Source organism: Protopterus annectens, chromosome 13.part0 (assembly GCF_019279795.1).
Source record: "Protopterus annectens isolate FY-2018-M chromosome 13.part0, PAN1.0, whole genome shotgun sequence".
In the NCBI taxonomy this organism is placed as follows: Eukaryota; Metazoa; Chordata; order Ceratodontiformes; family Protopteridae; genus Protopterus; species Protopterus annectens.
Window position 1 is genome coordinate 303086472 of NC_056747.1, and position 14846 is coordinate 303101317.

General features: G+C 39.6%; 1 protein-coding gene across 1 annotated transcript in view; it reads left to right on the top strand.

Moving 5' to 3' along the window:
* The window catches only part of POLRMT (RNA polymerase mitochondrial), a 1430506-nt gene that overhangs the window by 416960 nt on the left and 998700 nt on the right, over nt 1–14846 (top strand). Inside the window, exon 7 of the mRNA XM_044053892.1 lies at nt 14229–14396. Coding sequence (XP_043909827.1) covers nt 14229–14396 — 168 coding nt within the window. The remainder of the gene's footprint in view (nt 1–14228; nt 14397–14846) is intronic.

Here is a 14846-nt window from a genome sequence, read left to right on the forward strand (position 1 = left end):
CACCTGGATCACAGGTGTCAGAGTCATACTCCGCACTAGAGCAAGTCACCCTCCTCGGTTCAGACTGCCTGGCCAAGTATATCACCAGTGCGGTTGACGCATTTTTCTCTGCCCTCTAGGTCCCCTCGGCTCTCGCATTCAGAAATTGGTTGGATGATGAGGAGTTTTCTTAAAGCCCAGATCCAGCTGGGGATTTTGCCTTCTCTGACCCATGCTGGATCTGTGAGAGCTCCAACACCGATACCTCAGCCTCCTCCTCCAATCTGCTCAGTTTTGGAGTCGCAGGGCCTGGTGATCCGGAGTGAATCGGGGTCAGATCGTGGGATACTCCTTTCTGTGGCTCTGACAGTGTCCCATACTGGCTCATCTCTGATTCTGTCAGAGCAGAGCGGGTCCTGGATCCGAGGGATTGACGCTGGGTCCTCTGGGTTGGTGTTACCTCTGACATTCTTGGAGCCATCCCTTCACCTGGATGGGCCTTGGGTTTTGACAGCTTGGGTCCGGTGCCCTCTGGCAGTGTCGGATCCAGAATGGCCTCTTCTCTTTCTCCCTTACAGGCTTTAGCCTCTGGAGCAGAGGGCAGGCTCTCCCAGCATCCCTGGCACTCCAAATGGCTTTCTCGACACCTCGAGACATGGTCCCTCCTCTGCTTGACCCTTCCCAATCCTCTGTGGATTGAAGATTTGTTGCTCCCATCTGTCCAATCCATGGTCAGCCCCTCCTGAAAAACCTCCAGCCAGCCCCTTTAGCAAGGGGTTCCCTTGTCTTCTGAGTCCTTCCCTGAGTACCCTATGGAGGAGGTTCCCCCAAAAGCATTGGTGCAAGAGGAAGCACATCGCCTCCCCCTGAAGTCCTTAACAGAGGACACTGACTTCAATGAAAGGGAAGGGTCCCCTTGATCTCCACACGATGATATCTTCTTTGGTGATGTCTTAGAAATCCTAAACAAAAGCTGGATGGTTCTCCCAACCCCCTTCCTTGGAGAAGTCAGTGTTCCTGGAGGCATTCGGGATGGGATCATCTTCATTCTGGGTGACCCTGCCAGCAGACCAAATTATCAATCTCATCACCCACTGGGCTTCACAGGAGTCTGACACCATGGAACCGATCCCGAAGTGGGCAGATTAGTACCTTAGTTCCTCCAAGGATCGCCCCTTCTGGAGCAGAGTTGTCCCAGCTGATGCCATTATGGTGTCTGCAGCCACAAAGAAAGAGCTTGCTGAGCAGAGCTGTATTGTCCTTCCCCTGAATAAAGAGTTTCGAGCTTTGGACATGCATGGTAAGTGGGTATATGCCTCAGCCATCTTTTCGTTGAGAGCATTGAATTACCTGACACACTTCACTTGCCTCCAGAGAGATTTAGTGAAAGAGATTTCCACGTCTCTGATGCAGTCCCTGTCTGAGGAAAACTACAAGAAGGTTTCCACACAACTTAACACCATGACTTCCATTGCTAATTCCTCAATAAGGCTTATCTCCCATGCGATGGACGGAACCTCTCAAGCGGCTGTTTCAGGCATAGCCCTTAGGAGACATGCCTGGATGTGACTATGCGGGCTTGTGGACCCCTTCAAAGTGTCATTCATTAACACCCCCTTTGACGGTTCCTGTTTGTTTGGACCATCAATCAAGGAGACTCTTACCCATGATGATTAGGAGGCCAAAACCCTGTCTGCCGTAGGGATCAAGTTTTCTTCCCCAATGGACCTTTTCCAGGAACCAGTGAAGAGGGATGAAGCTGTGGTTCCCCAAATCCCAAGGATCCTTTCCTGATTTGCAGGATGAATCATCTTCTAGGGGCAGAGCAAGAGGCTTCAATGTTAGACCTCATCCCACAGGGAGAGGGAGTCCACAGAGCCAGGGCTTCAGAGAACTCTTCTCTGACTGGCCCTTTCAGCACTCCTGAAGCGTTGCCCGACTGTCCTACTCTGGAGGCAGTCAGGGACCAGACTATCCTTGTACCCAGCAGCTTGGACAGACATAATAAACAACACTTGGGTGTTGAACATTATTTCCAGAGGCTACTATATTCCCTTTTCCCTTCCACCTCTACCACTGGGAGCATCTCCCCAATGTGCCACTCAATCAGAGGGAGAATGCCCTTGTAGAAGTACAAAAACTTCTAGACAAAAGTCATCCATCAGGTCCCAACTGAACAGTGAGGATGCAGAACTTGCGCTTCTTTTTGGTGCCAAAAAAAGACAGGGGACCTTTGACCCATCCTGGATTTAAGCAGTTTGAATCTGTCTGTCAAAAAGACAAAGTTGTACATGGTTATGGTACAGTCCATTCTGCCGCTTATGTGCAAGGGGGACTGGATGTGCTTGGTGGATCTCCAGGGCATATACTATCATATCAAAATAAACAGGCATTCCAGGAGATATCTACACTTCTTGCTGGGGGCTGATCATTACCAGTTCAGAGCATTGCCCTCTGGTCTCACCACTGCTGCACGTGTTCATCAAATGCATGGCAGTAGTTGCAGCACATCTCCATCTGCAAGGATTCCAGGTGTTCCCCTACCTGGATGATTGGGTTGTAATACACACAAGGCATCAACTACTCAGGGCGATTCAGCTGATATTGTGCCTGTTTCCCCACCTGGGAATCATGGTAAATATGGCAAAATCAAAGATGGTCCCAGTCCATGACATCAGATTTTTTGGGACTCAGATAAACATGGTCACACAAGTTGCATCTCTTCCCTTACAAAGGATATCGTCTCTCAGGCAGCAGGTCCAATGCCTACTAGACACGCCATCTCCTTCAGCTCATCAAGTTCTCTTAGCCCTGGGTTCCATGCCAGCTGCCTTTGTTCTGGTGCTTCTAGCCAGGTTTTCATGCAAGTTCTCCAGTGACTCTGGCGGTTCAGTGGTCCATCCTGTGTCACATGTTATCAACCTCAATCAAACTTACTTCAATTTGCAGACATCACCTGCAGTGGTGGATGCTCATGGACGATCATCATGTAGGCAGACCATTTTTCCTCCTCCCTTCTTCAGCCATGGTAACCTCAGATGACTCCCTGCTTGTGGGGGGGGGGGGTTGCATTTTCAGGGAAGGATGGTCCTAGGCACATGGTTCCCTACAGAGACCAAGCTGCACATAAATGTTCTGGAGATGAGGGCAGTTCTCCTTGCGTTGCAAGCCTTCTAGGATTACCTCCCTCTGGGGACAATTGCAATCTTGACAGACATGTCAGTGGTATGGTACATCAACAAGCAGGGGGGAACCTGTTCTTGCTCACTCTGCTGAGAGGCCATGAGGGAATGGACAATTGCTTCTAACCTCTTTCTCATTGCAATGTACATCCCGGGAGAATGCAACATTCTGGGGGACAGTTTGAGCAGGTCCATTTTGAGTCCTTATGAGTTTTCCCTGAACCAATCGGTAATGAATGAGATTTTCAGACGTTGGTGCCAACCTTGCTGTGATCTGTTCACCTCTCCCCTAAACAACAAGTGCAGCGTTTACTTCACTCTGATCCCCTCTGTGGGAGAGTCACCCAGGGATGCTCTGGTCCATGATTGCTCCCAGGGTCTACTGTATGCTTATCTTCTATTTCCCCTGATACCCAAAGTTCTACAGAAAGCCACCAGGTTGAAGACCAATCTTATCCTCATTGCCCCTCACTGGCCTTGTCAGGTATGGTTCCCCTTTCTTCGGTCTCACAGCAAATATCCTCCATGGATACGGGATCCCAGACAGAATCTCATTTCACATCCAATGGGAACAACAGACTCCCAGTCTTCAATCCCTCGATCTAACTGCCTGTTTCTTCACTTCCAGTAATCTTGCTAAAGTCCAGGCTTTCCTTCCCTGTCCAATACATTATTCTGGCCTCTCAAAAGCCCTCCACCAAGAAAGTATGTTGTAGCAAATGGAAAAGGTTTTCCATCTGGGCTTTACAAAGGAATATAGACCCCTTTTTAGCCTCAGTTTCATATGTTTTACTGTTCATGAGCTTGCTTTTCCATGAGGGAGCTAGTTTTTCCACAGAAAGGTGCAACTTATGGCTATTAAAAATTTCCCTGTGGGGAAGGGAGTTTGGTTCCCCTCTATCCTTTCCTCTTCTCAATTGTCAGGCATTCTTAAAAGAGGTCTTTCATCTGAGGCCTCCAATCAAGGATACTTCTCCCCCTTGGGATCTTACTTTACTACTCCAAGGTCTCACCTGGAAACCTTTTGAATTTGCGAATTGTTGTGAGCTGAAATATTTGTTGTGGAAGACTGATGGATTTTATTGTGGCTATTACGTCAGCCAGAAGAGTTTCAGAATTACAGACTCTGTCTTTCCAACCACTGTACGTAGTCTTTTTCAAGGACAGAGTTTCTCTTCGGATGAATCCTTCTTTCATTCCAAAGGTTACTTTGGAGGCAAACATGGACCACAGTATTAATTTGCCTATGTTTTTTCCCACTTATTCCAGTAAAGGTGAATACATGTTATTCTTTGGATGTTCACAGACCGTTACATTTCAACTTACATAGAACTAGACCTCATAGAATATCAGAGCAGTTGTTCATTGCCTTTTCCCAAAACAGGTTAGGCCAGGCTATCTCTAAGATGACATTAGCTAAGTGGATTATGAAATGTATTTCCACAGTTTATTCTCAACAAAGCAAGCAACTTCCCCAGCCAGTTAAGAGCCCAATCCACCAGATCAGTGTCAACCTCTTTGGCCTTTTCTGCTAGAATGCCAATTGATGAAATCTGTGCTGCAGCCACGTGGTCCACAGCCCATACATTTGTTTCTCATTACAAGCTGGACATCATTTCCAGGAACAGATCATCCTTTGGTTCAGTGGTGCTCAGGCATGTCCTTCCTTGAGGTCCTCCGAGGGTCTGTGTAGCTGGGGATTCTGACCAATTCGTGATGCATAATGAAATGGACAACATCAGATTAGAAGTTATGTGCTTATCATAACTTGGTGTCTGTGTTGTCCAGTTTCATTATGCATCACATCCCACCCTCTTTCCCCCTTCCTTGTACAGCTGAGTGCAATGTAGAGGATTATGGAACCCACTGGTTCCTAGTTTGAACTCCAGTAGGTCTTTTGTCTCTGTATTTCTAGTATCTTTGAGATAACAGTCTTGAGAAAGGGGCAGCAAACTCAGTCTGAGGGTTTGAAGAGGAGTGGGGCATCATGGGAGGAAGAGGAGTTTGAGACTCTGATCGTATGTCTGAGAAATGGCCAGCTTGGATCCGAGGACGGATACAAAGACCTATTCGTGATGCATAATGAAATTGGACAACACAGATACCAAGTTATGGTAAGTACATAACTTCTATTTCTAGATCCCAAATGTACTCTTGCTAAACTTAACAGAGAACTGTGGACTTTGAACAAATCACATATGAGGTAAAACAGTGACCCAAGCAAAGGACAATCACAAAGCCTTTTTTAACTAGGTTAAAAAATGTCAAAAACAATGCTTAGCACTGCACAGAGCTAACAGTCAATGATATCAGGTAGTTGGACCCAGAGGACATAGACAGGCTAGTAGTGAATAAATTGAGCTCTGACTTCACCCCACACGCAATCCCAGATCACATAACATCTAACAAATCTCCCAAGAACATGTCGTCAAAGCACATTCCAAGGACAAAACCACTGCTATTATTGGGGCCAGGTAACATACCAGTATGCCTGTTAGCCAGCCTGAAGCAGGACCTGTCAAACAGCCTAAAATGACAGTTTAGTATTAGACTAATAAAAATTTTTGCTGGATGAGTGGAGGACAGCAGCAGTCATCCCCCTGCATCAATAGACCTTGGTAGTTATAGACCCATAAATCTGACCAGCCTCATCTGTAATCTGTTGATAGGATCATTATAGAATTAGTAAATAATTACACAGGCAACCTGCAAACTCTTGACCCAAGCTTACTTGACATGGTTGACTTTTTGAGATGGTTACTGAAGAAATCGGTGAAGAAAAATTGGTACACACCACATATCTAAACCTCACAAAGCAGTTCAACACATCCGCACACTCTGGTATAGTTGATAAACTCGCTCAGCTATATGTAAATCCATATGTAACTCTTGTATCAAACTGGCTCACTAACAGAACTCAGGAAACTAGGGTGGACTGCTCTTCTTCCTCCAAAAGACTTGTTACTAGTGCTGTACCCTAGGGTTCATTCATTGGGCCACTCCTATTTAGCACTTACGTTTTGGATGTCAAAGCTAATTTTGAATGTTTACGACTAACCAGGTTTTCCGATGACTAAAAACTTGGTGCCATCTTAAACTTTCCAGAAGATACCAAGATCCTCTGAGTGACTTTTTCAAACAAATAGTTGGTGTCAAAACCACAGCCTAAAACTAATTGCAAAAAATATGTATAATAGTATCCTTCGACTAGCATGAAGCTTGCTGTAACTACTACAGTGATAACACACCCTTTAAAATTCAACCAGTAGTTAGGGTTCTGAGAACCTGTGTAGACAATGAGCTGTTCTGTCACCATGTCTCTATTACTGTAAGAAAGTCTTTTTTTCATTGTGCTTCTTATTAGTAAGGTTATGGTGATTTTTCCACTGTAGTCGGCAGTTGTTAGGCTGGTCATTGAGTACAATCCCCCCTCCATGATGTACTTGTCCATACACTTGACACAGCTTGAACAACCACAATGCTTTCTCACCAAGACAATCAGGGGCCTAAATCATAAAAGCTACATTGACCTTCTCAAAGCCCTGTCCGTCTTGGTATCTTACAGGGTACAGAAGGTTGAGCTCTGTCTCGCTTACAGATCCTCATCCAACCCCATTCTTTCAGAACGTCTGCACATCTGCAAGTCCATTGATGACATAAACACCCACTCAAGGTATCTTAATCTCTTCTGCAACATAAATAGAACATATTTAATGGATAGCTATGTATCACACAGAATCCCATTTCTCTAGAATCATATTCCTCTCTGCATAAAAGAGGAGTACATTTCTTAATCTATTCAAGCATAGTCTGGATGAATGGATGGGAAACTGCAAGGTCACCCCAAGTTTTTGTACCTATGCCCTTTATGGATATATCTAACATATAAATCTTTACCTGTCTCTGGGCTTTTCATACTTAAAATACAAGGGCTATGGGTTATTTTGTCCTTAAAATGCAAAAGCCTCTTAAAAAATGCATGCATGGCTAGGCTTCTAAGGATTCTCACTGATCAGTAGCGTAGTTAGTACCTATGAATTTGAAACACCCCTCTCCAGAGTACCCTGTAACAGAAGCATATATTACCGCACACACTTTTACTGCATTGAGGGCAGGTTTAAGAACAAGCCAATGGGGTGGAACCCTAAAGTCGAAAATAACTAAAAATTTCTGTCACTAAGGAATAAATTCCAATCACCCCATTATATAAGCAGCCTTAAAAAGGTTGCTAAATAACTCAGGTTTATGATCAAAAGCCAAATTATTGAACTTTAAACTCAAAAACTCTCTATTGCATGAGGTAGGTGGAAGATGAGACATCCTTAAAGGGTAAGTTATTCAGATGATGGTTGTATTATCTGAAATGTTGACCAAAGTGGGAAAGGGTAGGTTTAGACAACAGTATATCAACCTACCATGGAGTTAAGAATAGTGCTCTGAAAATGATCAGTCTATGCTACATCAAAAAAATGTATGGAGAATAGCATACTGGAAGTTGACCAAGAGGTTTAAAGTAAAGAAGATAAAACTAGGGTAATCTAAATTGAAAACGGAATGACTGTTCTCCCGTCCTTTTTCTAAGGTACTTGAGTTATTAATGCAAGTTACTGTAGTGATGTAAAGAATTAAAATTTGATGAATGAGTTATTAAACTTCCATTTGCCTGTTTGTAAAAGTTTAAGCTGCTATGTTCTGCTCATTTTTTTTTTGTTAAGGACTCTCGTAAATAATTTGGTTGGAATATGGATTGTTAGTAAGTTTTTTAAATTTGGGGAAAGTTTAGTATCCTGACTCAATCTTCATTTTGTCATTCACCTGATTTCTTCACCTTTACTACAGAGTTCCCACCTTCCCATAAAAGCACATCTGAGCAAGTCCTAAATGCCTTCTTCAAAACCTAAAATGTAAGTTATGTGGGTCCTCACAGCATATCAGGCTGATGATGCCTCACTCTTTCCCTTTTAGACATATTTAGTCTCAGCATCTCCTCTGGATGCCTTCCCAAGACCAGGAAGGCAGTCATAGTGGTTCCACTGTACAAGGATGTTCCTTCAGCTTGTCCTATAAACTGTAGACCAGTTAGTCATATCAGTCTTACCTGTAAAATAATGGGACATATTACTGGATAACTCATAAGTGATGACACTGGCAGCCCACAGTCTTTAAGCCCAAATAATGTTGGCTTTGTGAAAGTTTAGTCCTGGCAACTTCATCTAGTATACTTTTTGGGAAGGTAATTGAGGCTTTGGGTAGTTGCCAAACAATACACACTGCATGCCTGCATCCAGCTAAAGCTTTTAATACCATCCCACACTATGAAAATAATGGAGAAACTCCCTGGCTGACAGACAGAACCCATATACTCAGGATTGGTGGCATGCTTTCCTTTAAAGGACTTGTCAATAGTGACATCCCACCTGGTTGTTCTTCAGGTCCACTCTTATTTGACATATACTTATGTCCAAACTGATGTCAAGGGTCTGTAGCTGACTAACCTTGCAGATGATTATAGACTTGATACTTATTAACAGTCCAGCTAAAACCCATGTCTTGTCCTACAGAAATTTCAGTCCCAAGACTATGGACTTAAGATCATTGCAGAAAAAAAAATGTTATATACTGTTTGGAAAACAAGAACAGTGCTTCACGTACTACATAAGCTGTACCGCCTCAAAGTTGATAACATCACTAAAGACCTAGGCACATTTGTTGACAGTTAGCTTTCTTTTAACTCCTGTATATCTATTAATGTTAGAAAATCTTTCTGCCTATCACAGCTGACTACTGAAGGTATATCCCAACAAAGTTACTGTATATGGAACAATAAAATTAATTTTTCAATGGCAAGCTAGCCTGCTGCATTTGAACCTAAACTCTGCATTCGAACACAGAGGGAGTGATGGTAAGCCCTGCAGAGGGTTACTTCAGTCAAATTGCAGTAACTAACAGTTGTACATATGTGTAAATCCTAAACAGAAGTATGCCAGTTTATGCAGCTTGCAGTAGTAAAGTTTTTTAGACGTCTACATCCAGAGTGAGACTGAAGTTCACTTTGCAGTGTCATAAATTTTCCAAGAAAAGGTGGATATCTACTTACACAGCAGTCCACTGCCTGTAGTGTTCCCCAGCTTCTCAAGTGACTTTGAAAAATTTCCAACCAACAGCAACAGCCGCCTGATCACCTGTTTTCTTGCTAACTGCTAAGACTTTTTTTTTACGTCGCATTTTTTAGTACGGATGCTATAAGACAGTTCGGATTTTAGACAGTTTGGATGTTATTAGACTGTGTGGATATTTTCATACATAATTCAACCAAAGGTAAAAAAATTGCAATGTTGGTATACACAGCACATTAGTAAATGTAAAACATTAGGGCAGGTTGATAGTAAGGCATTATGCAAATGTATTACAATATTTGACTGGTATCTCAAAGAAAACCATGTGGGGTATGACAAATGTTTATTATGTGATTCAGATGTTAAACAGTTATGTTCTGTCACCACATGTAAAAGGTTAATCTCAGAGTTGCAACAGGAGTCAAATCAGTTACTGACAAGACCTCTAGTAGATTTTGTTACAAAAGAATGTAATAGACTTCTAAGAGACAGACACAATGAGTTCAGGAAGCTTAGACAAGTTATACAAACATTTTTCCAAAAGTGCTTAGGAGTTTCAGATTCAGCAGAACAAGTTCATGAGACATAGGCAGACCATGAGGAAACTCTTGAACAGTTACAAGATGAAAAAAATAGATTAGCTAAACTGACAGAGATTGACTTCCTACATACATTGGGAAAGAGCAGGAAACTACAGCTGATCTGTACAAAAGAGATATATTTTATAATATGTGTTTTGAAAAGGGTTAAGCATACATGGTAGGATGGCAAAATACAAATTATTCTCAAATGTTTAAAACTTCCATTCAATTAAAGCAAGATATTTTTCAGTACTACAGTAAAGTAGAGTGTACGACTGCCATTCTCATAGCATAGTCATAAGGTAAACAAAACAGTTCTAGTGTATAAAAATTAAATAAAAATTAAGAGTAAAGATTTAAAGTCACAATACTGGAAGTCACAAGACTGACATGCATGTATTTTCTTTTTATACAATGCACAAGAATAACAGGCAGACAACAGCAAATATAAATAATGTAAATATAAACGTGTTAGTTAAGTTAATATCTATTTATTTTTTTACATTTTTTATAATTGTATAGTAACATCACACCAGTTGAATTTTAAAAAGAAATAAAATCACGGATGGTATTAGTCAAATGAATGTCAGAACAGTTAAATAATAAAAAAAATACTGAAATCAAAAGTTAAAAAATATGTAAGCTAATTGTAAAATAATGTTTAGTTTGCATAGTTATACAAATCACAAATATAATGCTAAGTGTTTTCTAACTGCATTTTACTAACAGATGATTAAAGGAAAAATGCTAGAAGGGTTAACTGAAATGTGAGCTCAGACCTTCTTAGACTGGATGAATAGTTACAGGAAGTGCTGGAAAGATAAGATAAGAAACAAGACTGCCAAACGAGTGGCTTGAGTTTTTCTAAAAACTTGTTATTAAAACATAATTGTTAAAATGTTCGCATGCAACACTGTTTGGTAATTATAGTAAAATATCACAATTGTGCATATATGTCACTGATGAAAATAAAAAACTCAGTTACATCAAGTATAGCCAGTAGATGGGTTATAGTATACATACAGTTCAAATCAGCTATACAGGAAGGTACCAATCACTACTATTAGAAGTAGATATAAAAGAAAACAGCCAAAACATAATCAAATCAGACAAAAGTTTATAGTTAAATAACCTAATAAAGCAAATGTATAACCAAAGTGTTGGGCTGACATACATTATAAAGCAGATAAACAATAGTGCAATACTACAGGGGGAGGGGTACTTTCTCAGTTTTACACTGTGTGAGCAGTGTGTGTTGCAAAAGGGTCTGAAATAAAGCTACAGAGAAGAAATAATATCTCATTCCTTCTTGACAATACTCTTTCAGGGAGGAGGGAAAAACAGGTAATTATTGCATTAGAAATACTGGATTAAACCTAACAGGATAAGATATTTTACAAGTTGTTAATATCTATCATTCTAGTTATTATTGTATTGTTTAATATTAAATTGTATTTACAACCTGTTAAACTGTAAAGCTATACATGAGATGACTTAAAATTTCTTTATTAAAGCTATACAAGAGAGAGTAAAGATATGTAAAAAATTGAACAAAAATGGTCACTATTTTTAATATGTTTTTGGCAAGACAATGTTGGTATGCAAAAAGCATAGTTGCCTCTGGTGGCAATTCCACTAGATACTTCTAAAGAAACATAAGAATTTTCCAAAATTTTGCTTGATAATATTACTAAATTTGTAAATTGGACTATGTACAAATACAAAATAATCCAGTACAAATTAAATTAATGTCTAGTAACAAATATGTGTGAAAAAACATGTTTTAAAAAAAATTGGGTCCAGTATAGCTGCTAGATTGAAATGCATGAATAGCAAACAGTCTGTGTAAATACATACTGTACAAGATACATTGTAATAAGTTCAAAAGTAATTTGTCAAGTTGTAATATTATCACTGATTTTAAGTTGGAATCTTATTGGTTACCCCAGTAAAAGGAAAATTATATTAAAATATTGTATTCGTACAGCTAATGGACTAATATGTACATAACATTCTTTAGTATATACATCATGTTTTTTTTTAATCCTCAAGTATTAAATATACTGAAATAATTGCATTCAAATATTTATTATCTAAGCCCAGTTCAGTACTTTATGTTTACTTCACTGTCAAACAAGATGTTAATGGGCAGTTCAGAGACATGATCACAATGTTATAGTTAAAATGACATTGAAAATGTATATTTTCAGCAGTGCATAAATGCTTGGAGTAGCACATAGTTTTTGTCTCTTATAGATATTAGTCTATCTCTAATCGTTTGATATAAAATAATCAATAAAAGTAGAGTTAATTCAACAGATGCAAAGAATTAATAAAATAGTACTAAGTCATAAATAAATTCTGTGATTGCAAAATAATAAATTAAGTTAAAAAATAAAACTAAAGCAGACAGCTCATAACTGATGAAATATTTTCACAAAATGGTTTGCAAAAGAAAAAAAGTTGTTAAATATATCCAGTTTTAGTAATAATACTTGATATCACTGTATTAACTATGTAAAATTGCATTTTGACTTGTGCTTCTTAATGTGTTTTCTATAAAAAATAAAAATAGATAATTGTAAGATTATGCTCAACAAGATATTAAGGTTGAATGTAACTTTGCTACAAATATGCAACATAAGTATAAAATAAAGATTGCTTAAATGCAGAAAAAGAGTTTAGTAATATGTGATTAGCATCCGTACTAAATGACTGTGGCTTAAAAAAATAAGGAACTTACTTATGAGTGTATTACACACATATCAAGAAAGCTGACTTCTTACAGACATGACAAGAATGTAATTTGCTTTTTTAAAGAACTGACAACAGGACATGTTTTTTTCTAAGAAAGCTGAAAAATATGCTTTTCTAATCCACAAGGCATTTCCTTGAAGACAGTTTACTTATCAGCATTTGCACAACAACAGATGTGTCAGCATTTGCGTCATCAAGGCAGTGTCTTTCCAAAACCAAGAGGGTGTGTGTTTAACTAAAAATATATAAAGTCTGTATTAAATCCAGTTATGTTAGGTGTATGGTAGGGACACATTTTGTCCTGAGGTAAATGTTATATCTCTCACATCATCTGTACTATATGAGAAGTAAAGTAGAACATTTTCTGAAGCTGTAACAGAAGTATGTGTGGTTTATTATAAAAGTTATTGGTTACTGGTCTTAAAGACAGGTGCTGCAAAGTATATTCTCTCATCAGTGTATATTCTGCAAGATTCTGTATGCAATACTGTGAATTCAACTATAACCAGACTTTGATTCTAGCCAGCAAGACTGAGTGTCTTAAGAAGACTTCAAATCCATCACAGTAAGCATCAGAGTAACAGCACAGTGCTATGGAACAATAAAATTAATTTTTCAGTTGCCCTTTACCCATCCTTAATTAGACTCATAGTTGAATATAGTGCCTCTTTGGAATGTAATTATACAAACACGTTGCCTAGCTGGAAAAGTATGTCTTCTAATCGAGAACATATCTGTTGTGACATCCTAAAGAAGATCTGTAGCACTCTATCTCTTACCGACTCTTATGCAACATTCTGTGCTTGGTCTGCAGGGTTATAAATGACCTATTTCTGCTCAACCTATTACATATTTGTAAAGTCCATAATCCACCAGCACTCAGTCTGAGGACGTTAAATCTACATCGTAATATTAACAAAACCAAGTCTGTAAGAATTATATTTTTCCAGCTGTATCCCCTGCCTATAGTATAAACTTCCACTTTATGTCAAAGTAGTTCTCTACTCCCTCTTTAAAATCAACATTGATGAGTGCCTGTGGATCTGTAAATTCACTTGTGAGGTGTCATTTCAGGCCATTATAGAGTATCCAGATAGTTTAGTCAAGAGATTGTCTAGTACAAACCTGTGAACCTATTAAGAGGAAATTGTTGGGAGTCGCAGAACTACAGACAAGTATAGCTCTTGTTTATTGTGCTGATGCTTGAAGAAGAAAAGTGGAAGTCTAAAAGCAGTACTGTTACTTTTTTCTTAATGTTATCAGTAAATTATCACTGTCACTTCTGATACTGAAGGAGACTAAAAGATTAGTATGGGCACTATCTTTGTGATCAGTATCTGCAGCCATTGTGAACAGAACGGAGGAAGGTCTGCATGGCTTGCTCCTGCCCATCAGTTGTAGAAAGTTTTAGTTCACTAGGGAGTGACTGAAATAATGAGAGTATTAAAGACTCATAGTAATATAGTCTAAAAGGAGTCAGAGAAAAGTTTTGATTGTGCAGTGATGTATTTTTGAAGGCAGTAGGCTGAATCATAAACTGTTAGATTGTGTTGTGCAGTGTAAACGTGTATCAGGTAGTAGTGTACTTTACTGAATTTTTAATCTCTTTTCAGAGGAAGATATTACAAGAGCTGCGTTCTAAATGGCAAAAAGTTTTGCTTCGAGTCTTTCGGGAGTACAAGTTCAGCATGGGTAATATGAATCAACATTCAGGCAAGATAAGTCTTTACCCTTACTTCTCCTTGCTGCCTGACCGGGAATACATTGAAATTATGTTGCAGGTAAGATCCCCAAACTCTTTAATGTAAATGGTCGACTGTTTCTCTTTTGTCTTCATGTGCTTGTTTAAAATAACAGGAAATGATTGCAGTGATTTATGTGAACCCCCCCCACATTTATACTTTCCATATATATCCATCAGCAGCTCAGTGTTGCTTCACTTGGTTCTAAACTAGTGTCTCCAGTATAAGCCCTCCTTCCAGGGTTAGGGTGCCTTGGCTATCAGTGGGTTGAGAAGGAGTAGGAGAAATGCATTGCAGAGTAGCTGTCAGTGTCTGTTCTGTATGCTGTACCCTGAGTAGAGCTGCTGATATCAGGTGCATCACCACGAGTAGCATGTTAGCTGCAGACACCACACTTTGCTGAATTCAGCAGCAGTCTGAGAGTTAATGACAGCAGTCTGCCCTCATGGGGGAGAGCATGGGCAGAACCCCACCCCTTTTCTAGAATTG